Below are 27,998 nucleotides of genomic sequence, written 5' to 3' on the forward strand. Positions count from 1 at the left end.
TCGTTTTTCAGTGTTTTATGGCCACGTTTGAATGCATAACATTGAGAGAAAGAGAGCACATTTTTATTATGTGCTTTCAAACAAACAAGCCATTAAAAACAGAGAATTTGCAAGACACAGTTGTACTCCGTATGGTATTCATACAAAAGTGGTGGGCTGTAATAGGTTATCGTGCTCCGTTGTCATCTGTGGTTGTCAGACAGGGAGGGGTTATGCCGCGTTCATGTGCTAATCGGAACTCTGAAATATCCGACTTGCTAACTGGTTATACACCCGCAGTTCCGACTTGCACTTGAACGCGGCACCACATGCCAGCTTGATCCCCCTGTAGCGCGAGTGTCATTTAGGGAGTTGCTCCGCCCAAGCCAGACGCACCAACACACCCTGCCAAGCGAATTAAACCCTCTCCTGCAGCCCCAAAACACCCGCCGCGGCCTAGAAAACGTCTAAATCACACAGCATAGGGTAAGCAATTAATTTGACTTTGTGTACCGCCACTCTGGTGTCTGTTACAATGATGCATTAAATCAATGAAGCAAGATAGATGCCACTGACAGCGCTGATTTAACCAGAACCGGACCGTTATTATTTCGATGATCATTAGGCTATACTCATAGGCTACGATTTAAAACATAAACGAAATATGCATTCAGTCCTATTCTACTGGCGATGTTTCGCTGCTTTGATACTATTTGCTGAAACTTTTAGTGTGGGTGATTCGAGTGTTTTTTCCCTTTCTGTTTATGCATCCGATATTTGGTGAATGATGATTTTTGTGCGTAATTGGAGTAAAACAGCCATCATTATGATTGACAAAAATGTTAACAGAGACAATGACTTAATAAACTGAGCTAGGCCAAATTATTATATCTGAGGATGCCATGTGGACCGACAGTGAAAAACGTGGATGAAACCATAGGAAAAAACATTGACATTTGCCAATAAAAAGAGAACAAAGAAAAGACTCCAACATCAAGATGTCAGATTACATTTAGATGCACAAACCGTTATAATATGTGAAAGAAGATCTTACACTCTGATGATTCCCTCCTTTGTAAACTATAATTAATGAAACTGTTACAACTTTGTAATAACATAATAACTTTGTTAAAGTTGTATAAGCGTTTATAGGTCTTGCACGACAGAGAGAGAGAGAGAGATGCTTCTGAATGCATGCATCACTATATACAGTGACTGTCAAATTATGAATGATAATTTTACAATATGAAAATATTCCTGCTAAATGTATATTGTTTGAAAGGGTGTGCAAGTATGTGTCAATCAAATGGCACACATGATTGCCTGTTTGTCTATGCCTACTGTGCATATCCCATCAACAGTTGGGCATTCTCATATCTATAAATAGACATCCTTAGTCACCATAGAAACACTCACAACTCCAAACACTGGCCTTGCATGATGAATAACCAATATAAGAGGAAGTTACAGTGTTGCGTGTTGGCCTGTAAAAAAATGTGATGTGTGTGTGTGTTTGTGTGTGTGTGCGCGCGCATGCGTTTGTGTGAGACAGAGCAACCTGGCGCTCAGTCAGCAGGGGAAGTGTCTTATTCTTACCTACACAGATATGAGAGGGCCCAGACCAGGGAAAGCTGTCTGATGCCACAAATTATAGCACACCTAATCCCTCTGTGCCTCACTTTATCACACTTTATCCACTGTTTTAGCTGGAGCAATAACCATATATAAGTGTGTGTGCGTGCGCGTGTTATGTGCGTCATTACTTTTATGCGAGAGAGAATGAAAGAGAAGCCAGGTAAATAAGACGTTATTTGTCCTTGACTTTGAACCCTTTTAGAAACGGTACCCACCCACGCACAAGTTTAATGTCCGGCCTTATAACCGGAGTTATGTGTTTACACTGCCATAAAGTCAGTCTGGCTCTGATTCTCTTCCTCTCCAGGTGATGTTATACTCTGTGTAAACACTGCTGAAAGAAGGGGTTAAAGGAGCCAAACTGAATGTCTATCTGGGAAGGCCTGTAGAGTTGAGGGTAGGCACATGATACACACTCAGCTGAGGGAGAGGCCTGAGTGGAGAAAATGAGTCACCCCTAAATTAGTACTGAGGAATCTCTCTTCCAAACCGAACTATAGGAAACTTAGGATGGACGTGAAGATCGTCATCAATGCATTGATTTGAGTACTAGACTTAACACTTGAACCCTATCAGACTGCTGAGAGCAAAAAACGAGGAAACAGGAAAACCAAAAAGTTATGATCGTGTATTTCATGTAATCTATAACGTAATTGGTTTATAGCAACAGCTCTCAGTACAATGCAGTTTCTCAAATCCAGCATCCCTCCTTTCTCTGGGCCTCAGTGAAGACCTTGCAGCAGCTAACCCAGAACACATTCCAAGCTTTTTCCAGTTCATCTGATACTGAGGAGTAAAAAGGGGCTGGTTGGTGGGGGAGGGGTGCAGCGTACAGGCCAGCAGCAAGTCTCTGGGGGCGGGAATACTGGAATGACTGACTAACTTTTATGTGGTTGTGGAGAAGAGGGACAGGTAATGACTTGCGGAAGTCTTGAGGATTTGCATGGGGCAGCTCTGTTATCCTCATGTGCCAATGAGACTGGGACCAGCAGTCAGGTGATCTGTTCTATTTATTCTCCCTCCTGTGGAGTATGGAGTCTACCAAACTACCCCCTCTGAGTCACTGACCAGAACACAGAGCAGATTATCATCAGAGAAGTGACTGAGTTAGAGTATAGTTTGTGTTGACAGTGACACATAACATAGGCATATAGTATATAGTCATTTCTGCTAGTATAGCATTGCTAGTCAACACTGTGAGGTCCAGGGACATGATTTACAGTAAACAAATGACATCCCCTCTCCTAGCACAGAAGCAGACACGTAATTACAGGGGAAGATACTGTTGCTTGTATCTAAGTAAAGTTGCAGCAGTGTCACTTGTCAGGTTGCTGCAATATATTTTGATAAAAGCATGTATTCATGTCATATACAGAAATTAATCATATATGCAATGCAACTTAATTAGCTGCTTTCTCTGATGAGACGTGACAGACCGAACAGTCCTCTCTGTCAGAGTAGAGATCACAGTTCCAGGTATTTGGTCATGTAACATCATACTTCATACTGCAAAAAGTTGCAAATTAACTACTGAGAGTACATTTCCCTTGATCATGGGATTTCATTTAATTCAAATTGATCAAGGCATGGAAACATAGTGAGCTGCAGGTGTAGTTCTCTCCATAGAAATAAGAATGAATAGAACGGTTGTCCCCATTCAAGTCAATGATGGCGTAATGGGTGGATTGACGGTTATTGCAAGTGTACCCATAGGAGCAAAGCAGGAAGCAAAAGCAGGAAGTGTACCCAGCAATCTATGCTTTGATTTGTTGAATCAACTCAAATTACATTACAAAAAATGCATTCCATTGCATGAGCCACATCCAGTTAGCATCATTTGAATGAACATTCTACGTTACCATGGAAATTACCTCACAATACCAAGCAGCCATTGCGAAGGTACCCATGATGAGTTTACCAGTCGAATTGCCAGGGTTAGAGGTTTCAAGCACCTTCTATTCATTCATCATTTATTTCTATGGTTCTCTCTATCTGGAGACATGTCAATGTTCATGGTGTTGGACGGAGTTTCAGGTAAAAGCTGACCTGTCAATATACAGTAGTTCAAATCAAATTTTATTTGTCACATGCGCCGAATACAACCTTACAGTGAAATGCTTACTTACAAGCCCTAACAAACAATGCAGTTCATTATTATTATTATATATTTTTTTACCTAAAAAAATAAGAATAAGAAATAAAAGTAACAAATAATTAAAGAGCAGCTGTAAAATAACAATAGCGAGGATATATACAGGGAGTACCGGTACAGAGTCAATGTGCGGGGCCGAGGTAATTGAGGTAATATGTACATGTAGGTAGAGTTATTAAAGTGACTATGCATCGATAATAACAGAGAGTAGCAGCAGCGTAAGGGGAGGGGGGGGGGGGGGGGGGGGCAATGCAAATAGTCTGGGTAGCCATTTGATTAGATGTTCAGGTGTCTTATGGCTTGGGGGTAGAAGCTGTTTAGAAATCTCTTTGACCTAGACTTGGCACTCCGGTTCCGCTTGCTGTGCGGTAGCAGAGAGAACAGTCTATGACTAGGGTGGCTGGAGTCTTTGACAATTTTTAGGGCCTTCCACTGACACCGCCTAGTATAGAGGTCCTGGATGGCAGGAAACTTGGCCCCAGTGATGTACTGTGCCGTACGCACTACCCTCTGTAGTGCCTTGTGTCGGAGGCCGAGCAGTTGCCATACCAGGCAGTGATGCAACCAGTCAGTATGCTCTCGATGGTGCAGCTGTAGAACTTTTTGAGGATCTGAGGACCCATGCCAAATCTTTTCAGTCTCCTGAGGGGGAATAGGTTTTGTCGTGCCCGCTTCACAACTGTCATGGTGTGCTTGGACCATGTTAGTTTGTTGGTGATGTGGACACCAAGGAACTTGAAGGTCTCAATCTGCTCCACTGCAGCCCCATCGATGAGAATGGGAGCGTGCTCGGCCCTCCTTTTCCTGTAGTCCACAATCATCTCCTTTGTCTGGTCCTGGCACCACACAGTGAGGTCTCTGACCTCCTCGCTATAGGCTGTCTCGTCGTTATCGATGATCAGACCTACCACTGTTGTGTCATCGGCAAACTTAATGATGGTGTTGGAGTTGTGCCTGGCCGTGCAGTCATGAGTGAACAGGGAGTACAGGAGGGGACTGAGCATGCACCCTGAGCGGCCCAAGTGTTGAGGACCAGCGTGGCTGATGTGTTGTTACCTACCCTTACCACCTGGGGGCGGCCCGTCAGGAAGTCCAGGATCCAGTTGCAGAGGGAGGTGTTTAGTCCCATGTTCCTTAGATCCCTGTTAGCTGTAAATCTGACTTCATGATCTGGTGTTTATCAAATTATTATATACTGCTCAAAAAAATAAAGGGAACACTTAAACAACACATCCTAGATCTGAATGAAAGAAATAATCTTATTAAATACTTTTTTCTTTACATAGTTGAATGTGCTGACAACAAAATCACACAAAAATAATCAATGGAAATCCAATTTATCACCCCATGGAGGTCTGTATTTGGAGTCACACTCAAAATTAAAGTGGAAAACCACACTACAGGATGATCCAACTTTGATGTAATGTCCTTAAAACAAGTCAAAATGAGGCTCAGAAGTGTGTGTGGCCTCCACGTACCTGTATGACCTCCCTACAATGCCTGGGCATGCTCCTGATGAGGTGGCAGATGGTCTCCTGAGGGATCTCCTCCCAGACCTGGACTAAAGCATCCGCCAACTCCTGGACAGTCTGTGTTGCAACGTGGCGTTGGTGGATGGAGCGAGACATGATGTCCCAGATGTGCTCAATTGGATTCAGGTCTGGGGAACGGGCGGGCCAGTCCATAGCATCAATGCCTTCCTCTTGCAGGAACTGCTGACACCCACCAGCCACATGAGGTCTAGCATTGTCTTGCATTAGGAGGAACCCAGGACCAACAGCACCAGCATATGGTCTCACAAGGGGTCTGAGGATCTCATCTCGGTACCTAATGGCAGTCAGGTTACCTCTGGCGAGCACATGGAGGGCTCTGCGGCCCACCAAAGAAATGCCACCCCACACCATGACTGACCCACCGCCAAACCTGTCATGCTGGAGGATGTTGCAGGCAGCAGAACGTTCTCCACGGCGTCTCCAGACTCTGTCACATGTGCTCAGTGTGAACCTGCTTTCATCTGTGAAGAGCACAGGGCGCCAGTGGCGAATTTGCCAATCTTGGTGTTCTCTGGCAAATGCCAAACGTCCTGCACGGTGTTGGGCTGTAAGCACAACCCCCACCTGTGGACGTCGGGCCCTCATACCACCTTCATGGAGCCTGTTTCTGACCGTTTGAGCAGACACATGCACATTTGTGGCCTGCTGGAGGTCATTTTGCAGGGCTCTGGCAGTGCTCCTCCTGCTCCTCCTTGCACAAAGGCGGAGGTAGCGGTCCTGCTGCTGGGTTGTTGCCCTCCTACGGCCTCCTCCATGTCTCCTGATGTACTGGCCTGTCTCCTGGTAACGCCTCCATGCTCTGGACACTACGCTGACAGACACAGCAAACCTTCTTGCCACAGCTCCATAGATGTGCCATCCTGGATGAGCTGCACTACCTGAGCCACTTGTGTGGGTTGTAGACTCCGTCTCATGCTACCACTAGAGTGAAAGCACCGCCAGCATTCAAAAGTGACCAAAACATTAGCCAGGAAGCATAGGAACTGAGAAGTGGTCTGTGGTCCCCACCTGCAGAACCACTCCTTTATTGGGGTTGTCTTGCTAATTGCCTATAATTTCCACCTGTTGTCTATTCCATTTGCACAACAGCATGTGAAATGTATTGTCAATCAGTGTTGCTTCCTAAGTGGACAGTTTGATTTCACAGAAGTGTGATTGACTTGGAGTTACATTGTGTTGTTTAAGTGTTCCCTTTATTTTTTTGAGCAGTGTATATTCAACTGAAACAGTAATCAGTGTGTTGTTTATAGCCCAAGGTTTGTTCTCTGTTTGCTCTCTCTAGTGGCAGATTGTTCCCCCTGTGAAATTTGTAACAGGACAGATACCCGTGTGTTTGAGAACTACAATAATACATCAATACAGAACTTTACGATGATTATGATGGCTTTAAGACTTACTACCATGTCTTCATGTAAGAAAAGAGCTGGAAAATAAGTATATGGCTGCTTGTGAAATTTGTCATAGGTTACAAAAGAGTAGAGACAGAGGAAAAAGGAACATCATATTCTTCGGGGTTAGGGTTGCCTGAATTCTCTCCCAAACAAGGTCACGTGTGGATGTTTTCCATGCTCTGCTGCTAAGGGTTAGTCATAGAAATTGAGAAGGAGCAACAAACTGCAGTCTTTCCCGAAATATATTAGTTGGAGACTTGAGTCCTGAGGCACGCAGATGGGCCCCGGTGCAGAAAACACTGTTTACTCTCTAGAACATGGCCTCATTTAGGAGCACAGAGCAGCCTGTTTGCGCTGTCTGGGATGTTAAGTGTGGATAAAATTCATTCAGGGTGTGTTATGCTATGGAGATGTAGGCCTAGCGTAACAGTAATCTAACTTCTCATTTTATTTGAACTGTTGTTGTTGTTGTGTGTTTGAAAACGGATAAGAAACGAGGCCTTGTAATCTTATCTTGATCAGTTACTGCTTTCGAAAGCTGAGCAAATATGACACTTCCCTTTCAGTGGGCATCACCTAATGTGTTTGGTTGCTGTGGAAACAGTGTGTGGCAGGGCTACTGTCTAAGTGCAGGAACCAACTTAAGCATGATTACATGGCATCTAGACCACTGACTGAACATTTTGACACGCTTTCGTGTGGTCACTATAGTGACCTGCAAAGAGGATAGGCATTAAGTTAGACATTTACAGGATATGCTCCTCAAGTCTTAAAAATCTCTTCAAATAAACCTACCATTAAAATTATAGACTGATCATTTCTTTGTCAGTGGGCAAATGTACAAAATCAGCAGGGGATCAAATACTTTTTTCCCTCACTGTATACTGTGGTGGCACCACTGCTGGGGCTACCCGTCTCAAACTGAGTCACAGCACTTTCCGATCAGAGAGAGGAGGAAGCACCCAACAGCACAGGGCACCAATGAGTCACCACATCACACATTATTAACTCACGACTCTAAATGTTATCTTTATATCCATGACAACAGCTCTCAGTGAAGGGAGTGGCTCCCTTCTGCAAACTATGTCCATAAATTGTAGAGACAAGACTTTTCTTGTCTTTCACTAGATCTTGGTCCTGAGGTCATATTTGTTCTTATCTTACTGTCTCAGTATAACTTGGAAATTGGTGAATTAATAGTGTTCCATATTATCAATATCCTCTATCAAAGCATGTGTGTGTGATCTTTCCATGCAGGCAGCATGGTGTACCATCCTGAGTTTGAGAAGGCTGGCCAGCAGGCAGGCCTGCAGGTGTGGAGGATTGAGAAGTTTGACCTGGTGGCTGTGCCAGAGAATCTTTATGGAAGCTTCTACACGGGAGATGCCTACCTCATCCTCAACACCATCAAGCAGCGCTCCGGGAACCTGCAGTATGACCTGCACTTCTGGCTGGGTGAGGACAGAACCAGGAGCAGGATGGGTTGCATTACAAACCCTGGTGGATATGATTGACATCATAGAAATACTTTTACTAGAATGGGCATCCTCTTTCAAGTCACTGACTTGTGGTGGTTATGTACTGTAATTCTATCTCTATGATTGATGTGCACAGACAGAATGCTGAGTCAGGCCCATTTCATTTAGTTGATCATCCCTGCTTCTAGGCAGCCTGTTAGATAGAACCCTAGCAGAATGTTATGGGAAATGGACTAAGTGAGTGATACTCAAACTTGGTTCATTCGATGTACCGGTATGTGTCCATTGAGTTTTGCTTCAGGGAAATAGTCATCCATGACATCTGTGGAATCTAGCAGACTAAGTAGCCATTGGGGGTTGGGCCTCCATTGACAGAGACAAGAGAGCAAAACATTGCAATTCAGAGGTTGAGTTTAACCTCTGTGGTTTTTCTGCTCCAGGCGACTTCTGCACCCAGGATGAGAGTGGAGCAGCAGCCATCTTCACTGTCCAGATGGATGACCATTTGGGAGGTAAACCCGTCCAGTACCGTGAGGTCCAGGGACATGAGTCCAAAGTATTGCTGGGTTACTTCAAGGCTGGACTGAAGTACTTGGTGAGGAGATGTTATTTGAGATGACAATTAGAATTCTCTTTGACAGTTTTGGCATTATTGCTACAAATCCAGGCCATGACACACATAATATTGCATTCATACCTCAGGCAGGGGTATTGTTATAAACTATAAAGTATAAACTATACCTAAATGGTTTTGGAGTACATCAACCTTTTAATAGGTATAAAGTATGCCCTCCTTGTATTATCCCCTTGTTGTGATAATAAAGTTAATCTAATCTAATGGTGGAAATATGCCCTAGAAATGTGAATGGCTCCATATTAACCGTGCCATATCTTTTGTCACTGTTTTAGAAAGGAGGCGTAGCATCTGGGTTCAAACATGTTGTTACCAACGAGGTGGTTATGCAGCGGGTGCTACAGGTCAAAGGTCGGCGTGTTGTCAGGGCGACAGAGGTGCCTGTCAGCTGGGACAGCTTCAACCAGGGAGACTGCTTCATCCTGGACCTGGGCAGCGTGAGTTACCATCAGCCTGAGGGAGATGGTGTACTTTTAATTTCATACGACATAGCGTCATCAAACATTGGCGTCACATTTCAATAAAATAAACAGAGAAGCATGCACATTGTATGTTTCACGTCTTGTTTAAGAGAAAAGAGAAACGTTTAATAGAAAGATTGTCCGAATACACATACAATTCTTGCAAACAAATTCCTGGTCGATGCTGACCACATCACGTATCCTGTTTGTTGTGTATCCCCCCTCCCACAGGAGATCTACCAGTGGTGTGGCTCCCAGAGCAACAACTTTGAGAAGCTGAAGGCCACTCAGGTTGCCAAGGGTATCCGTGACAACGAGCGCAGTGGGCGAGCTCGCGTGTACGTGTGTGACGAGGGAGCAGAGAGAGACAAGATGATAGAGGTGAGATCAGAAACAACTAAAGAACAGGAGAGTCTTCTTACTCTATCACTCTTTCTGTCTGTGATTGGTTGACGTTTATTATGTTGTTTAATGGTGCATAATGGACTTTTGAATAAACTCCAGCTGTGGTTAAAGCATTGTTTAATTTTCAAAAGTATATCTAAAAGGGATCTTCTCTGTGCGTCTTCAGGTTCTGGGAGATAAACCCGACTTTCCTGAAGGATCTTCTGATGACATCAAAGCAGATGCCTCAAACAGGAAGATGGCCAAACTGTACAAGGTGGGAATACAGGGAACAATCTACTGAAACCAAGATCAACTGGTCTAGCTGCATAATGAGAACATCTCATATAGACCCTGAGGACTTTTCACATACATGTCTCTGATCTCTCTACAATTCTTCCTCTGTCGCTCCTCCTCTCCCCCAGGTGTCAAATGCCAGTGGAGACATGGCCATGTCCATGGTGGCAGCAGAGAACCCATTCTCCCAGAGTGCATTGGAGTCCAGCGACTGCTTCATCCTTGATCACGGCTCCGATGGCAAGATCTTCATCTGGAAAGGTCAGCTGGGGTCACCCAATATCAAAGACACATTTATGATCAGCTGATTTTTCACAGTTTGCAACACTCCACCAATTCAACCAGTCAATGAAGGCACTGTAGCTGGACTTGTGTTGGCATGGTATGGCTGCTGTTATGTCTATTTGGTAACACATAGCATTACAGACCACATTTAGAGAATGAGACATTGTCTTGAACAGTGTCACATGATAAACTTCCACAGAGAGCATATGATGCAACCAGGGGTGTTATCTCAGCTTAACCTCAAAGGAATGTGTATAAAATTTAAGCTCATTTACTGCATTTCTACACCATTTAAAAACTCTAATATGCCATTTGGAGAACAGCAAAAACAACTTCCAGCCATTATCACCTTGTTGCTGTAGCTTCAATCACCTCAGTCAATAGGGGACTTAACATTCTACAAACACGTCATACAATAATTCGTTGCAACGCACGATCTCAGCACCGGGATTAAAACTAGTTTAGTTTCATGTGAAGTCAAACAGCAGTTACCTAGCCAAAGCCATCTACTACAGCCATCTTTAACTCTGCACTGTTTTGAGAAAAAGTCTTGCTGTTCCCCGCAGCTGCATCGAAGTGCCTCCCATAAAGCCTGCCAGCCACACAAACAACCTCCCTCCCACTCCCAGGTGTCCGCGTAGTTCTAAAGTCAGCCTTCTAATACCACTAAACTACATTTGCCTTTTAATCAGGATTGGAATGATTTTAGTAGCCTATTTTACATTTCTGGTGTTGAGCTAAGGTATGGCGACCGCCATACCCTACCGTACACAATTTATGCCCCTGGATGCAACTGAAAGGTGTTGTTCTTAATTCAAAATATAATTGTCCTCCGTTATTTATATAAAGTCCTCCGTCTTTATAGTTTCTAAGTGGTTGAATTCATTAAAACCACTTTTTGTATTTCTCACCCCTCTTCCACACACTCTTACTCAGGTAAAGAAGCCAACCTGGAGGAGCGTAAGGCAGCCATGAAGGCAGCAGATGAGTTCATCAAGAAGATGGGCTACCCGAAACACACCCAGGTGCAGATCCTGCCGGAGATGGGAGAGACGCCTCTCTTCAAACAGTTCTTCAAGAACTGGCGTGACAAGGACCAGACGGAGGGTCTGGGTGTGGCCTATGTCTCCAACAGCATCGCCAAGCTAGAGAAGGTGCCATTTGATGCTGCCACACTCCACGACTCCCCCGCCATGTCTGCCCAGCACGGCATGGTGGATGGCGGCAACGGAGAGAAGCAGGTGGGTGGACAAGATGAATGGCTGGGCCTGTGCCCACATTGTACGACAAGCCTTCCCAGAGTAACTATCAGGATCAGGATTTATTTGTAATTTTTTTATTTAACCTTTATTTAACTAGGCAAGTCAGTTAAGAACAAATTCTTATTTACAATGATGGCCTAGGAACAGTGGGTTAACTGCCTTATTCAGGGGCAGAACAACCGATTTTTACCTTGTCAGCTCGGGGATTCGATCTAGCAACCTTTCGGTTACTGGCCCAACACTCTAACCACAAGGCTACCTGCCACCCCAGTATTGCTGTAACTATCAACGTTATGTATTAGGGCTATTATACAGTAAAAAGCATTCTGTGAGTTAATCTATGTAGACTGTGAGGGAGGTATGCTCGGGTTTCTGCCCAATGTAGCCGATAGAGGAAGGATATTAAAGTAGGAAATCTCTGATGAACAGATAGCAACCAAATGAAAGGGGCATGAATTTGTATTTACATACATAGCTCTGTTTTGGTAGCCTGCCACCACTAGGGGTCACATCATGCGTATGTTTATGTACAGATCTGGCGTATTGAGGGATCAGACAAGGTGGAAGTGGACCCCTCCACACATGGACAGTTCTATGGTGGAGACAGTTACATCATCCTCTATAACTACCACCATGGAGGACGCCAAGGGCACATCATCTACATGTGGTAAGAGAGACACTAAAGTAAAAGTAAAATGAAACAGTAGAGAGACCATCAGAAGAGATACATTGCTAACTAGAATCTCTCTTAGGCAAGGAAGTGACTCTTCCCAGGACGAAATTGGTGCTTCAGCCATCTTGGGTGCCCAGTTGGACGATGAGCTTGGTGGTGGGCCAGTGCAGGTAATGAATGTGTGTTTGTGAGTGGGTGGGTGGGTGTGTGTGTGTATAGAAGTGGCTTTCTTTTCCCATCGCATATTCCTTTTCTTTATGGTTTCCTCTTAGCCTCATCTATATTCGAACCAGTAACCCCGTGTAACCCCGTGTGTCACTCTCCCTCTCCTCTCATTGTTTCCTGTCCTTCATTTGCTTTCTCTCTCCAGGTTTCAGGTTCTCCTATTACCACCCTGGTACTCCCCTCTCAGGGCTGCATAACTCAGTACAGAGCAGTGTATTTAACTGATGTGGCTCAATGTGTTTACAGAGAAATCAGCTGGTTGAAATCAACAGGGACCCAAAACAGGACATTCCAGGGCCATGTTTATGAGGGAGTTCCCTTTATCCTCTCGGATTCTGATGCTTCGGCACTCTGACACAGTTACTGTTCCCAGACGAGCCAATTGCCTGACCTGTTGTAGGAACAAAGAGCTGTCTTGCTCGTCCTTATGAGATGTGCTCAACTCAAGCAAGGACCATTGCATAGGTTAAATAGAGGCCACCAGTGATTCTAGGTCAGCTTTACCCAAACTCCGTCCTGGGGACCCCAAGGGGTGCACATTTAGTTTTTTTGTCCTAGCACTACACAGCTGATTCAAATAAGGAACTCATCATCAAGCTTCGATTATTTGAATCTGCTGTGTAGTGCTAGAGCAACAACCAAAACATGCACACCTTGGGGTCCCCAAACCGAGTTTGGGAAACGCTGTTGTAGGTTGTCTTATATACTGAAGTTCATTATGATTTGGCTAGATCATGCCTTGGCTCTGTATAAGGTTCCATGCTCTGGGAATGTCTGCAACCATCTCTTTCTGTGTATCTGTCTGTCTGTGCCTGTCAGTCTCACCTTCCTGTCTAAAGCCAGTGTGAAAAATTGGGACCTGCACTACGTAGTAATTTAATTGATTTGTTGTAATGCATGACTAACAGTGATCCTACATTTGTGGAGAAGCCCACCAGGGTGGAAACGTCAGTCACAAACCTGTTTATGTTCCATCAAACTGTCCATGATGTCTAACAGCTGATGGCGACCCAGACCCCTCTTTTACGCTGATGCTACTCTCTGTTTATTATCTATGCATAGTCACTTTAACTCTACGTACATGTACATATTACATCAACTATCCGGTGCCCCCGCACATTGACTCTGTACTGGTACCCCCTGTATATAGCCTCGCTATTGTTATTTTACTGCTGCTGTTTAATTATTTGTTACTTTTATTTTCTATTTTTTATTTATCTATTTTTTACTTAAGAAGTTTTAAGAAAAGAAAGTGTTAAAGCATTGTTGGTTAAGGGCTTGTAAGTAAGCATTTCACTGTAAGGTCTACACCTATTGAATTCGGCACATGTGACACATTCAAATTGATTTGATTTGACACACAAATAATCATACATACATTTGTAACAGTGTGATTCATAGTCATTCAACAGAAACAGTATTTAGAGGAACTCAGTGCATGGAAATTAGTCATCATACTAAACATCCAAGATTGCAACATTGCCTCACACATGTTTTCAGTACAGAGGTAGACTTCTTCATTAACTCTGTGCAATAAGCACCTAATCTCTATTTCTCCAATTAGTAGTCTCCAATTTTGAAAACCAAAAAAACTGAACAAGGCTTTGTGCAGGCTCACCCAGGTCCCAAAATGTCAGGAATGGTGTTAAGAGGAGAACAAATGCACTCGAGTGACTAAACAGTGAGAAATGCACACAGTCAGACTTTGGATATCCCATCGCTTGGGATATCAATAAATTATCAATAAATTACACAACGTAAGTGGGATAACATTTTCATGTTGCACATCTTTTAGTTGTCTCATTAAATGCTTTTAATATTTGTATAAGATTTTAGTTGGTTTTAGGTTTTTAAGTCATTGAAATTTGGAGCTATGGACCTTTTAAAATATTGTCCCATGTACCTTGTGTAATTTATTGATGGTCCCTAACTAGCCCCGATAGGGATATCGAATGTCAAATCAAATTGACCATGGGTATTACGTTTGGGTCGCATGCAACTGCGCTCTGAATTGATGATTGGGTGCTGCCAGCTGTGGGAACAATTCAAATAAATCCAACCCACTGAAAACCGTTACGGTACTCGTCATTCCATGACATACTGTTCAATTTATCCTATCATCTCGCAAATCTCAGTTTTGGACGAGACTGACATTAGGATCAAAAGTTCATTTGTAGTTAATTTTTACACAAAATACATTTTTCTGACTCATCGATGCCACATTGGCAATTTTCTAATCAAGAAGTTGCTTTTTAGGAGCAGTTGCTCTTTAAGGGGAGGAGAGAGAGAAGGCCCCTTTGTGCTGGTGGATGGCGAGACAAGCTTGCTGCATCCACTAAACGGGACTTCCTGCTGTGAGCCAGCCAGCCAGACAGATACACAGCATGCTGGAAAAGTAGGGTGGGGAGCGCTGTAGAACACTTGGTGCTTAGTGTTTTCATGCCTTGTTGTTCAGAGCTCACTGCTGCCACCCTGTGGGAAATCTTTGCAGACACAAGCAAGGCTACGTTGCAAGTATGTCCGTAGATTTCCAAATAGATGTAATTAAATACAATTATATTCTTCCAAAGATCCAAGATTCTTTTTGTTTTTCACCACACTGTCCCATGTTGACTCCAATGCTTCCCACAGTTGTCACGTTGGCTCGGGAAACTGTTGTGTGAAAAACCCAGCAGCGTTGAGTTCTTGACACAAACCGGCACTTAAATGTTTTGTCTTGCCCATTCACCCTCTGAATGGCACACATACACAATCCATGTCTCAATGATTAAACTCCTTATTTTTTATTTATTTAAGTAGGCAAGTCAGTTAAGAACAAATTCTTATTTTCAATGATGGCCTAGGAACAGTGGGTTGTTCAGGGACAGAACAACAGATTTTTACCTTGTCAGCTCGGGGATTCAATCTTGCAACCTTTCGATTACAAGTCCAACGCTCTAACCACTAGGCTACCCTGCCGCCCTGTCACCTCCCCTTTATCTGCAATGATAGAAGTGGATTTAACAAGTGACATAAATAAGGGATCGTAGCTTTCACCTGGTCAGTCTGTCATGGAAAGAGCAGGTGTTCTTAATGTTTGGTATACTCAGTGTATGTTTGCTCTGTGTGGTCCAGGTGAGGGTGGCCCAGGGCAAGGAGCCAGCTCACCTTATGAGCCTGTTCGGGGGGAAACCCATGGTGGTGTACAAGGGAGGTACGTCCAGAGATGGGGGCCAGTCCGCCCCCGCAGAAACACGCCTCTTCCAGGTGCGCTCCAACTCTGCAGGGTGCACAAGAGCTGTGGAGGTGAGTGACATGAGGACAAGGCCTCTCTTTTTTCTGAAATCAGCTACTAAACTGCAATATATTTACAGGCATGACACTCGTGGTCATTTTCTACCCACCATGTCTTATCCACCTCTAGGTTGATGCTGTGTCCTCCAACCTGAACTCCAACGATGCCTTCCTCCTGGTGACTCCTGGAGCCTCCTTCGTGTGGATGGGCCAGGGGGCCAGTGACACTGAGAAAAATGGCACCCAGCAGCTCTGTGTTATCCTGGGGGTGTCCTCCTCAGAACTGCCTGAGGGCGGAGAGACCGGTATGTACACTGTGCCAATGACATTGGCTGACCTTTGCTCTGTGGCTGGCTGTGGCATGTTGTAACCAACTGACTATTGTGTGTGTCTATGCAGGTGATTTCTGGGAGGCTCTGGGAGGGAAGGCAGCGTACCGCACCTCCTCCAGACTCAGAAGCAAGGACAAGATGGACGCCCATCCTCCCAGGCTCTTTGCCTGCTCCAACAAGACTGGAAACTTCATTGTGAGTCCCATTATTATTACAATAAGCCATTCATGGTTAAACACCTTTAACCCTGGTTCTTCTAATGCCTTGTCGCCTTCTCCACTTAGATTGAGGAGGTGCCTGGGGAGATGACCCAAGAAGATCTGGCCACTGATGATGTCATGATCCTGGACACATGGGATCAGGTAGATAAATTAGCATGTGGTATTTTCTGATATGTGAATGTTATTAAGTATGCAGATATAGGATCTTAATTTGACCTATATCGTAACAGCAATATAAGGTTGACTAAAGTAAACTACATAAAAAGTGCAATACTCTTAATATAACCCTGTCTTAGTGTGGGTTGTCAGTGAATTTATGTAAATCACAAAGCTCATCTGCATTTCCTGTGGTAAAGGAAAATTCTCAGCAACAAGAGTGAACAAATGAAGTTCTTACACCTGCACAGTAACAGTGGATAACAGATGAATTGCTGTACATAGTCTAATGAAAGTTGAAATTCCTCTTCTAGGTGTTTGTCTGGATCGGGAATGAAGCCCATGAAGAGGAGAAGACTGAGGCGATGGCCTCCGGTAAGTAATAAAATGATTTATGAATTATCTTGTAGACGGTTTTACATAGAGAATGTTCATGCCACCTTGTCTTTTTGAGTGCATTACTCCTGACTAAAATGATTTGAATGAGAAGTTTCCCACTGGGAAAACTGCTCTCTATAGAACTATGATTGAATCCCCTCCTCCCCTAGCTGTGCGTTACATTGAGACGGACCCTGCCAACCGTGACCTCAGGACACCCATCGTGAAGATCAAGCAAGGGTTCGAACCACCCACGTTCACCGGCTGGTTCCTGGGCTGGGACCATGAGTACTGGACCAGCGACCCCCTGGAGCGGGCCATGGCTGAGCTGGAGCTGTGAACCCTCACCTTTAACCCTTAACCCTGCCGCCTGACTTTACCGCACGCACTGAGCAGCTCCAGTCATGAGACTTAATGGGGAACCCTCTATGCCCTGCCAACCTCCTTTCTTCTGACTGCCAGTGAGAGGATGCTTTTTGTTGAATTTTGACATTTTGAAAAAGGAAATGTGTCAAAGAATATTGAGCTTCTAGGTTAGATTTGATTAGAGTAGAAGAGGCTTTCATAACCCTGTATATCTGATACAGAGCACTGGTGCACAATGTCAATAAGGTACTGTAATAGACTAGCTCTACTCCCCCACCACATGTAAAACATATGTTTCTCATTTAATGTTTTCGTATTGTGATAATGTCATTATTTCAGCCCACCCCTGCTTCTAAATTCATCCAAGGATATTTAGGAGCAGTGACCCAATGCAGTCTTCTGATAATAAACTGGAGACTTTATTTGCTTTTATACGTATGCAAATAAGCATGCAAGTGACCAATAATAAGGGTTTTAATGGAACCACAGGCTTAGAGAAGGCTTTGCACCTGCTACAATCTGCATGAAGATTTAAATATATTTTATGTATGAGATATTTTATACATGTTTTATACGATGTCAGCAACATTAGGCTGTTTCTATTCAGTATCTCACCATAAAGAAACCCAGCATATTACAATCATCTGAACTAACAGAGGCAGGGAGCCAAAGCTTTGAGGAAATCACACTGCCAGACATAACCTCACTAGTTATCAATCCGTATAGCTACAGATTGCGCAATAACAATTTAAAAGGTCGTTTACCGTGAATGCAGTCTCTACCAACATGGGAACATTGTATTTGTTTGGTGTCAGCCAGTCAGGAGTATAAGGATCACACAATTAACGTAACAGCAGTCAAGTTCAATGGTTTTCCCCAGGCCTTACTATTGTTTCAATAAAACCTCATGTCACCATCATATATCATTTAAAGTGTATATCATTTTTATTTAAAGGCTGAATCATAGTGAAAATAACAATATGGCTTTGAAGGACAACAGTGTAAGAGAAACGTTTGTTTTGAAGTGCAGTTTCAAATGTATGTCAATACAATTCATCATAATTAACATTGACCTTTATAGAAACTGTTCAACAGCAAGTTTGCATGATAATGATATGAAAATATAAACATGATAAGAAATCATTTCAATATGAGAAAAATAGGTTACAACAGAGCGGTTTAGTAACATGTAACAATGTCCTCCTTCACACATACTGTAACACTATACACCAGAATACACTGACAATACAAAACATTAAGAACACCTGCTCTTTTCATGACAGACTGACCAGGTGAATGCTATGATCCCTTATTGATGTCACTTGTTAAATCCACTTCAATCAGTGTAGATGAAGGGGAGGAGACAGGTTAAAGAAGGATTTTTAAGCCTTGAGACAATTGAGACATGGATTGTGTATGTGTGTCATTCAGAGGGTGAATGGGCAAGACAAAAAAATTTAAGTGCCTTTGAACGGGGTATGGTAGTAGGTGTCAGGTGTACTGGTTTGTGTCAACAACTGCAACGCTGCTGGGTTTTTCACACTCAACAGTTTCCTGTGTGTATCAAGAATGATCCACCACCCAAAGGACATCCAGTCAACTTGACACAACTGTGGGAAGCATTGGAGTCAACATGGGCCAGCATCCCTGTGGAATGCTTTCAACACCTTGTAGAGTCCATGCCCCTGCAAACTGAGTCTGTTTTGAGGGGGTGCAATTCAATATTAGGAAGGTGTTCCTAATGTTTGGTATACTCAGTGTATAACACATACCATGTTTTATACAGTAAAGTAATGTATACTGTATAGGTACTGTAACAGCATCTGAAGAGCGTGTAGTCTTGATGATAAATACTGCTATTAAAACAGACTAAAATGCACTACCAATTTCCATCCAGGTATGCATAGAAACTGTATGAGATGAGTACATCGACTCCATGGCAATGATTTAAGGCTTTGAGCTTTTTAAATGGCCATAGTAAAGAGGTTGCTTCCCATGGAGGGAGGGAGGGAGGGAGGGAGGGAGGGAGGGAGGGAGGCAGGCAGGCAGGCAGGCAGGCAGGCAGACAGACAGACAGACAGACAGACAGACAGACAGACAGACAGACAGACAGACAGACAGACAGACAGACAGACAGACAGACAGACAGACAGACAGACAGACAGACAGACAGACAGACAGACAGACAGACAGACAGACAGACAGACAGACAGACAGACAGACAGACAGACAGACAGACAGACAGACAGACAGACAGACAGACAGACAGACAGACAGACAGACAGACAGACAGACAGACAGACAGACAGACAGACAGACAGACAGACAGACAGACAGACAGACAGACAGACAGACAGACAGACAGACAGACAGACAGACAGACAGACAGACAGACAGACAGACAGACAGACAGACAGACAGACAGACAGACAGACAGACAGACAGACAGACAGACAGACAGACAGACAGACAGACAGACAGACAGACAGACAGACAGACAGACAGACAGACAGACAGACAGACAGACAGACAGACAGACAGACAGACAGACAGACAGACAGACAGACAGACAGACAGACAGACAGACAGACAGACAGACAGACAGACAGACAGACAGACAGACAGACAGACAGACAGACAGACAGACAGACAGACAGACAGACAGACAGACAGACAGACAGACAGACAGACAGACAGACAGACAGACAGCCAGCCAGCCAGCCAGCCAGCCAGCCAGCCAGCCAGCCAGCCAGCCAGCCAGCCAGCCAGCCAGCCAGCCAGCCAGCCAGCCAGCCAGCCAGCCAGCCAGCCAGCCAGCCAGCCAGCCAGCCAGCCAGCCAGCCAGCCAGCCAGCCAGCCAGCCAGCCAGCCAGCCAGCCAGCCAGCCAGCCAGCCAGCCAGCCAGCCAGCCAGCCAGCCAGCCAGCCAGCCAGCCAGCCAGCCAGCCAGCCAGCCAGCCAGCCAGCCAGCCAGCCAGCCAGCCAGCCAGCCAGCCAGCCAGCCAGCCAGCCAGCCAGCCAGCCAGCCAGCCAGCCAGCCAGCCAGCCAGCCAGCCAGCCAGCCAGCCAGCCAGCCAGCCAGCCAGCCAGCCAGCCAGCCAGCCAGCCAGCCAGCCAGCCAGCCAGCCAGCCAGCCAGCCAGCCAGCCAGCCAGCCAGCCAGCCAGCCAGCCAGCCAGCCAGCCAGCCAGCCAGCCAGCCAGCCAGCCAGCCAGCCAGCCAGCCAGCCAGCCAGCCAGCCAGCCAGCCAGCCAGCCAGCCAGCCAGCCAGCCAGCCAGCCAGCCAGCCAGCCAGCCAGCCAGCCAGCCAGCCAGCCAGCCAGCCAGCCAGCCAGCCAGCCAGCCAGCCAGCCAGCCAGCCAGCCAGCCAGCCAGCCAGCCAGCCAGCCAGCCAGCCAGCCAGCCAGCCAGCCAGCCAGCCAGCCAGCCAGCCAGCCAGCCAGCCAGCCAGCCAGCCAGCCAGCCAGCCAGCCAGCCAGCCAGCCAGCCAGCCAGCCAGCCAGCCAGCCAGCCAGCCAGCCAGCCAGCCAGCCAGCCAGCCAGCCAGCCAGCCAGCCAGCCAGCCAGCCAGCCAGCCAGCCAGCCAGCCAGCCAGCCAGCCAGCCAGCCAGCCAGCCAGCCAGCCAGCCAGCCAGCCAGCCAGCCAGCCAGCCAGCCAGCCAGCCAGCCAGCCAGCCAGCCAGCCAGCCAGCCAGCCAGCCAGCCAGCCAGCCAGCCAGCCAGCCAGCCAGCCAGCCAGCCAGCCAGCCAGCCAGCCAGCCAGCCAGCCAGCCAGCCAGCCAGCCAGCCAGCCAGCCAGCCAGCCAGCCAGCCAGCCAGCCAGCCAGCCAGCCAGCCAGCCAGCCAGCCAGCCAGCCAGCCAGCCAGCCAGCCAGCCAGCCAGCCAGCCAGCCAGCCAGCCAGCCAGCCAGCCAGCCAGCCAGCCAGCCAGCCAGCCAGCCAGCCAGCCAGCCAGCCAGCCAGCCAGCCAGCCAGCCAGCCAGCCAGCCAGCCAGCCAGCCAGCCAGCCAGCCAGCCAGCCAGCCAGCCAGCCAGCCAGCCAGCCAGCCAGCCAGCCAGCCAGCCAGCCAGCCAGCCAGCCAGCCAGCCAGCCAGCCAGCCAGCCAGCCAGCCAGCCAGCCAGCCAGACAGCCAGCCAGCCAGCCAGACAGCCAGACAGGGCCCCTAGTACATCCTGGTCTCATAGCAGTGCGGGAAACACCTCAGTAGTAGTGGTGAGTGGCGACTCGGTTTCCCTTGTTTTTGTTCAAATCCTGTTTCATTCAATGGGAACTCACAATACAGAATATAGTCTTAAGACACAAAACAATAAGTTATTTGACTCATAAAGCTCAACCAAACTCTTTAGCTAGCGTCCTCTGCACCAGCTGGAATTGACATAACATTTGGCACAAGGGAAAGCACACTATGATTATATGTGGGAATGTTTGTTTCGTGTGTGTGTACTGTATGTGTGTAAGAGCACTCACACAGCACCCAACAGGCTCTCCTCAGTCTCTCTTCATGAAGGCCTGCATCATGTCCATTGGCAGGGGGAAGATGATGGTGGAGTTCTTCTCGGCAGCTATGGTGTTGAGGGTCTGCAGGTAGCGCAGCTGCAGGCCCGATGGAGACTCAGCGATCACCAGAGAGGCCTCCTTCAGAGCCCGCGAAGCGTTCATCTCCCCCTCCGCTGCTATCACCTACACACAGGACCCAGAGGACAGGAGGCAGGGCGGAGGGGGACAGATAGAGAGAGGAAGGGAGAGATGGAAGAAAAAGAGGTCAGGTAATGACCATTAAGTAACGAAGATAGATAAGAGAGAGAGAGAGAGAGAGAGAGAGAGAGAGAGAATTCCACATTGTCATGGAGCGCATGTCCATGACTTACAGACAATGACACTGAAACAAATGATTGGTTGGAGAGACTCGTTATTGTGTCTCTTTAAGGTATAGCCAAGAATCCTGAAATAAAAGAGAATATGTTGGATTGAGTAGCACATTCTGTTTGCCAACAATATGTTGACATAAGGCGTCATATTCGAGTGTTTGTTGTGCATGCCAGTTACCAAAACAATGTAACTTGTGAACCATGGTTCTACCGTGCCCTACGCTACATTTACATTACATTTACGTCATTTAGCAGACGCTCTTATCCAGAGCGACTTACAAATTGGTGCATTCACCTTAAGATATCCAGTGGAACAACCACTTTACAATAGTACATCTATATATATTTTTTTGGGGGGGGGGGGGGTATTAGAAGGATTACTATATCCTATCCCAGGTATTCCTTAAGAGGTGGGGTTTCAGGTGTCTACGGAAGGTGGTGATTAACTCCGCTGTCCTGGCGTCGTGAGGGAGCTTGTTCCACCATTGGGGTGCCAGAGCAGCGAACAGTTTTGACTGGGCTGAGCGGGAACTGTGCTTCCACAGAGGTAGGGGGGCCAGCAGGCCAGAGGTGGATGAACGCAGTGCCCTTGATTGGGTGTAGGGCCTGATCAGAGCCTGAAGGTACGGAGGTGCCGTTCCCCTCACAGCTCCGTAGGCAAGCACCATGGTCTTGTAGCAGATGCGAGCTTCAACTGGAAGCCAGTGGAGTGTGCGGAGGAGCGGGGTGACGTGAGAGATCTTGGGAAGGTTGAACACCAGACGGGCTGCGGCGTTCTGGATGAGTTGTAGGGGTTTAATGGCACAGGCAGGGAGCCCCGCCAACAGGGAGTTGCAGTAATCCAGACGGGAGATGACAAGTGCCTGGATTAGGACCTGCGCCGCTTCCTGTGTAAGGCAGGGTCGTACTCTGCGAATGTTGTATAGCATGAACCTGTCCTGTCACACAGAAGCATTTTTTTAATGGTAATAATAACCATTATTGTTAATGTATTAAACTTCTATAGTGCTTTTCATAACTTCTCTAGGGTCAGTGGGACGATTTCGTCCCACCTACGCAACAGCCAGTGGAATCCCGCGGCGCGTCACCCAAACACCCCAGAAATGCCACCACCTCAATTTCTCAAACACATGACCACCCCACACCATCTCAAAGACAAGACCCTCGCCAATCCAACCACACTGTCTGACCCCAAAAAGGCTCCACAACGAAAGCAAAACACCAGACCACGTCAGCAGAGCACCCAGCCAGAAACAATCAGACACCCATCCCTCAAGCCACCAGTATAAATCTGCCAATTTAAAACGTACATGCTCTAGCAATGTGAAATATATTATTCGAACAACGATCAAAGTGTTGGTAGAGTATAATCATATAATTTAACCTAAATTGTGTGTTTGTCTGAAGCACCGCCACGTTCCCTTGTTGAAGTGCCACTGTGCATTACGCATTACACAAATTAGTCTACGAGTCATCGAGGAACATTGATTGGTTGACGGGAATAACCAAAGTGATGAATTATCCCGGGGGTGAATTACTTCATGAATGTGTATTGTGCGACTTAAAGAAGAATTCATGGTACAAGTAATTGAAGGGTTTGTTTATGTAAAACTGTTGTTTAGGATGTTATATGTCCATGGGAAATTACACATTTATGGTAGAAATGTGTTTGGGGTGTTGGGTACTAACTTCTAAAGTCGAAATATCCTTATTCATGTTACCATTTTAAAACTGAGGGTATGTAAATATACAGAGTGAGAAAGGGGAGAGCAGAAAGTTTATATTCTGTCAGAACATGTTATTGTTAAATCTCCTATGGAGAGGTGACCGGCCACAGTCTGGTTTCAGTCACTGGTAAGGTGGGACAGCAGTGAGTTAGGGAGTGGTGAGGACTGTGGCCTGAGGTCAGGTCAGAGAAGTGAAGAGGAACAGTTCTATAACATATACACATAAGAGGCAGAGCCATGACTACCCCAATGAGAGGAACCACTTAAGTTCCTGCCTAGCAACAGAGATGTATTGGCTGTCTAAATGGCGGAATCAACTCCTTGCACCAGTAGAGGATATACATACATGTACTTGTGTAAACATCTCTTTGTCTTATGCAGCTGTGTGACCCAGTGGGTGAATAAACTTGGTAGGAGCTTTGACTAGTCGTTCGTGAGTTTCACAGGGGCTATCAGGATGGAACATTCCTAGCTGAAAGGTGTTCCTGGAAAGAATACTTAGGTGGTCAGATGGCTTTTGTCTGGGCGGGTAACAGGCTTTTGTCAGGCTGGGCGGGTAACAGGCTTTTGTCAGGCTGGGCGGGTAACAGGTTGGCTAGAGTAGAGTTATACCTGAGTTTTGTTAGAGGCAAAGAGTTGTTGCCGGAATAGTTTAAATTGAGAATACTTTTGATTTGTTAAAGTCTTTGTCAACGTCCTGTTTGTTATTTTCTGTACAAACGTTATTGGCCAATTAGTCATGCACCTGGTAATATTGTAAAAAAAAAAGCCTATACGCGAGTTGAGCACCAAAACATCCTGTCTGTCTCCTCATGGTCTGATCCGATTCGGCTTCTTCTTCACACACATATCAAGTGAATGTAAGCATACAGAGAGTAACCATAGTGAGTGGATGATTAAGTAAATCAATCCCAGAGAGCCCTCTCATCATTAACCAGCAGATTGAAGATGATATCCAATTAGTGTAATGGCCAATGAGAGGAGACTCGGGCAGAGAAGCCCCAGCTTGTGACGTGCTATGCTCTCGGGTTCTTACGATATGACCACCGGTTGCTAAGGAACAAGGGAGATGACGTGTTGACCCGTCAAGAAAACATTTTCATCTGGATGATTTATTTTGGGACTCAATCAAATTAACAAACAATATAATAGAAGCCAAGTGGGATTATTCACTCAGAGGAAAAGGATTTAGCTCAACTCAAGGGACTGAAAAATAGACTAAAGACCAATGCCTGTATATTCAAGTGTGTGTTACCCTGGTCTGTATGTGTGTCAGTACCGTACCTTTGCCCTGGCTTCGCGGCTAGCCTCAGCCTCTGCAGCCATGGCCCTCTGGAGCTGCTGGGGCAGTTTGACGTCCTTGATCTCCACCCGCTCCACCTTGATACCCCAGTCATCTGTAGCGTCATCCAGGGTAGTCTGAGGAAACACAGGGGATAAGACACGGAACTCTACATCCAACACGCTCCTTTTGAAACCTCAGGTCACAATAGGCCCAGAGAGGGTTCAAAAGTGCGACCATTTTGGTCGCATATGCTCCAAAATATTTTGCTGTGTGACCTGAAATTAAATGCAATTTTAAGAGCACCAGTGCGCCTAGAAAAAAAATGTGCCCACTTAACAATTGTTGTAATGATTATGTTTGGTTGTACCGTTGTTTCCGAGTGCCCTAGAGAAAAAGCAGAGTGCAGATTCGTTAGTGTCACGACTGAACCATTACTACAGAGAAAACTCATTGTTTCTGGCACAAACAGGTGAAAGGTAATTACCCGCACCATTACTAGTGGGTTTTGACCAACATATCTCAGGACATACACATTGCCACAATCATACCCTGGATCTATTTTTGTCCCGTGGAATAGATCTAAATGTTTTTCCTCATAATTCTGGACTATTGAATCACCATCTTACTAGGTTTGCAATCGGAACAAATAATTCCCTCAGACCCCAACCAAGGATTATCCAAAGCCGCACTATAAATTCTAGGACAACCCAAAGATTCCTAGGTGCACTTCCAGACTCCCTCCACCTACCCAAGGGCGGCGGAGTAAAAATAAATCTGTTAACCACCTAACCTTAACCTTGTGTAATACCCTAGATGCAGTCGCACTGCTAAAAACATTGAGGGGTGGAATATACACGGCAGTGACAATAACCAAAGAAAATGATCTCAGGAGATAATTGTTGAGGTATTCCAGATCGGGAGAAGAAAAGGACTTGAGTTCCTTTACGCTACCACAATCACACCATGAGTTGTTAATCATGAGACATACCCCTCCACCTTTGCTACCTAGTGGCATTTGGTAAACTCTAGCAACATCTCCTGTTTTATGGCCATTATGGCTTGCTGCAGAGTGTGGTATTAAGTTGCTATAGCAAGACTACATAAAGAACAGAACACAGTGCATTAGAGTACCTGCATGCTGTGGAGTATGGTGCGTGTGTATGGTCAGGTTATGGTCAGAGTGAGTGGTAGGATTCTGTGGTCCAGTACCTGCATGCTGTGGGCTATCTCCTCGCGGTCAGACAGGATCTCAGCCAGGTTCTTGGTGCCCAGGACGTTCCTCAGGGTGGTCTGTGCCAGCAAGCGGGTGGCAGCGTCAGCGTTGGTGATGTTGGCCACAGCCAGGGTGGCATTCTGAACACGGTAGTACACCACTCCATCAACACTGACTGTCACTGAGTCCTTAGTCAGAACCTGGGGAGAAGGGGAAGAATAGTTACTACTGACAACACTGATCAGAACTGGTATTACATGATAAGAGTAATCAAGGTAATGGGGCGGGGCTCACCTCTTGTGGGGGGATGTCGAAGGTGATGGTGCGCATGTCCACATTGATGAAATTATCTGTGCACGGCAGGATGAAGAACAGGCCTGTGGGGTGATGTGCACACACACGTTTAACAGCGAAGCCTAAAGCTACAAATCAAGCCTCAGTTCCTTTAGTCTCACAACTATTGTACAATACAATACAGTACAAACACAGAGTTCTGGGCATGATGGTGTAAGATACTGTAGCTTAGGCCAAACAAGGGGCTTAAAAGGATACGTTGGGATTTTGGCCTCGCTGCTAAAATCCTGAAGTATCCCTTTAACAGAGGCATTTGCCCCGTGCAATTTTCACTCATGTAAACAGCTCCTTCTCTTTCTAGAATAATTGTTCCCAGCTGGGACTTCAGCCAAGTGCTAGCTGCAGGCCCTGGTTATACTGTACTGCAAGTCTGCAACACAGGAGTATGCTCTGAATTCGCTATGCAAAGCATCATGGGATATGATGGAAAATTCCATGGATTCCCACCCTAAAAATGGCACTGGTTCACTCACCACACCAACTTGGTTTAGGCTAATGCAGAGTAACACCAATGCATAAAGCATCAGGGAAACTTCTAACATAAAATGCAATGACTACTGACTAGCCCATAGCCTGACTTATAACAGTTGATTCTGTTAAAAGATCTTATCTGGCAGTTGGACAAGACTTACTATGGAGGGAGGGGGAAAGACAATAGAGATAATGAGCAGAGCTTAGTTGGCAAAACCAAATATTAAACTAAACTTTGGTGTTTGCGTCTCCGGGCAGCAGAGGAACTTGAGGGTCCCTTCGTGACAGATGGACACGGTTTATTATTACCCCAGGCTGTTATCATGCGGCTGTTCCGGAATCCTGCTAGATCATGTTTCACCCATGGAGAGCAAGGCTTGAGAGTTTGAGGTCCATAGCCTGGCTATGGTAGATAGACTACTGGGGCCACTTTATAGTTACACTGAAGGTTGGAGATTTGGATGGTAATAGCGTATCTTGCACATTGTTAAAGTGTAAATACAGCTAATTAATCAATTATCTTAAGAATGCCACCATCTACTGCCACCATCTACTGAGGGTGAAATGTCAACCAAACCCTCAGCACCACTCTTCCACTCCAACTACAAAGAGATAGCATGCCTCTGATCTAGCCTCTCTGCTCAGCTAGAGAGGCTAGAATGAAGCGCGTATGAAGCGCGTAAATGGAACATAATTCCCTTTTTAGACTTTTCTCTCTACGCGTATTCTGACCTTGAACTTAAGCATGAGAATAGCATGCTATTAACCCGCTATTCGTTTGGGGTGGAGATCAAAGAAATGAAGGTGTGGCAGAGGTGTGTCTACAGATACACCATATTCTAACCTTGACTTAATTCCCTCATAATTCCACCACCTTTATGCACGATGAATAAGGTTGAGTAACCTTCTTTAGAAATGTGCAAATGACAGTATAGTGCCAAATCT

The 27,998-nt window shown here is 45.8% G+C and overlaps 2 protein-coding genes across 3 annotated transcripts in view; one reads left to right on the plus strand and one right to left on the minus strand.

The window, feature by feature from the left end:
- Positions 1 to 291: 291 nt before the first annotated feature.
- Positions 292 to 18,056, plus strand: LOC106565430 (gelsolin). The gene is made up of 16 exons (XM_014132560.3): positions 292 to 465; positions 7,968 to 8,165; positions 8,629 to 8,783; positions 9,098 to 9,259; positions 9,515 to 9,664; positions 9,855 to 9,944; positions 10,093 to 10,225; positions 11,186 to 11,490; positions 12,045 to 12,178; positions 12,264 to 12,354; positions 15,524 to 15,694; positions 15,813 to 15,987; positions 16,082 to 16,209; positions 16,299 to 16,376; positions 16,706 to 16,766; positions 16,940 to 18,056. Exons 2-16 carry the CDS (start codon positions 7,973 to 7,975, stop codon positions 17,107 to 17,109), a joined length of 2,196 nt encoding a protein of 731 aa, XP_013988035.1. The 5' UTR covers positions 292 to 465; positions 7,968 to 7,972; the 3' UTR covers positions 17,110 to 18,056.
- A 3,187-nt stretch (positions 18,057 to 21,243) lies between these two features.
- LOC106565434 (stomatin) overlaps positions 21,244 to 27,998 on the minus strand; it is a 20,728-nt gene continuing 13,973 nt past the window's right edge. Inside the window, exons 3-6 of one of the 2 annotated variants that reach the window (XM_014132583.3) lie at positions 26,523 to 26,605; positions 26,225 to 26,428; positions 25,015 to 25,149; positions 21,244 to 21,815 (exon numbers count right to left, since the gene is read on the minus strand). In XM_014132583.3, coding sequence (XP_013988058.1) covers positions 21,624 to 21,815; positions 25,015 to 25,149; positions 26,225 to 26,428; positions 26,523 to 26,605 — 614 coding nt within the window. In that variant the 3' untranslated portion in view covers positions 21,244 to 21,623. The remainder of the gene's footprint in view (positions 21,816 to 25,014; positions 25,150 to 26,224; positions 26,429 to 26,522; positions 26,606 to 27,998) is intronic. The other variant, XM_014132574.3, reaches the window with a different exon arrangement.

The sequence above is a fragment of the Salmo salar genome, chromosome 01 (genome assembly GCF_965601325.2).
Source record: "Salmo salar chromosome 01, fSalSal1, whole genome shotgun sequence".
NCBI lineage: Eukaryota > Metazoa > Chordata > Actinopteri > Salmoniformes > Salmonidae > Salmo > Salmo salar.

What these genes read in the sequence shown, in the direction of transcription:
- LOC106565430 (XM_014132560.3), top strand. Translation starts at nt 7,973, where the DNA reads ATGGTGTACCATCCTGAGTTTGAGAAGGCTGGCCAGCAGGCAGGCCTG. An exon ending in TCATCCTGGACCTGGGCAGC is followed by an intron (nt 9,260 to 9,514) that starts GTGAGTTACCAT and finishes CCCCTCCCACAG; the next exon opens with GAGATCTACCAGTGGTGTGG. An exon ending in AGAGAGACAAGATGATAGAG is followed by an intron (nt 9,665 to 9,854) that starts GTGAGATCAGAA and finishes GTGCGTCTTCAG; the next exon opens with GTTCTGGGAGATAAACCCGA.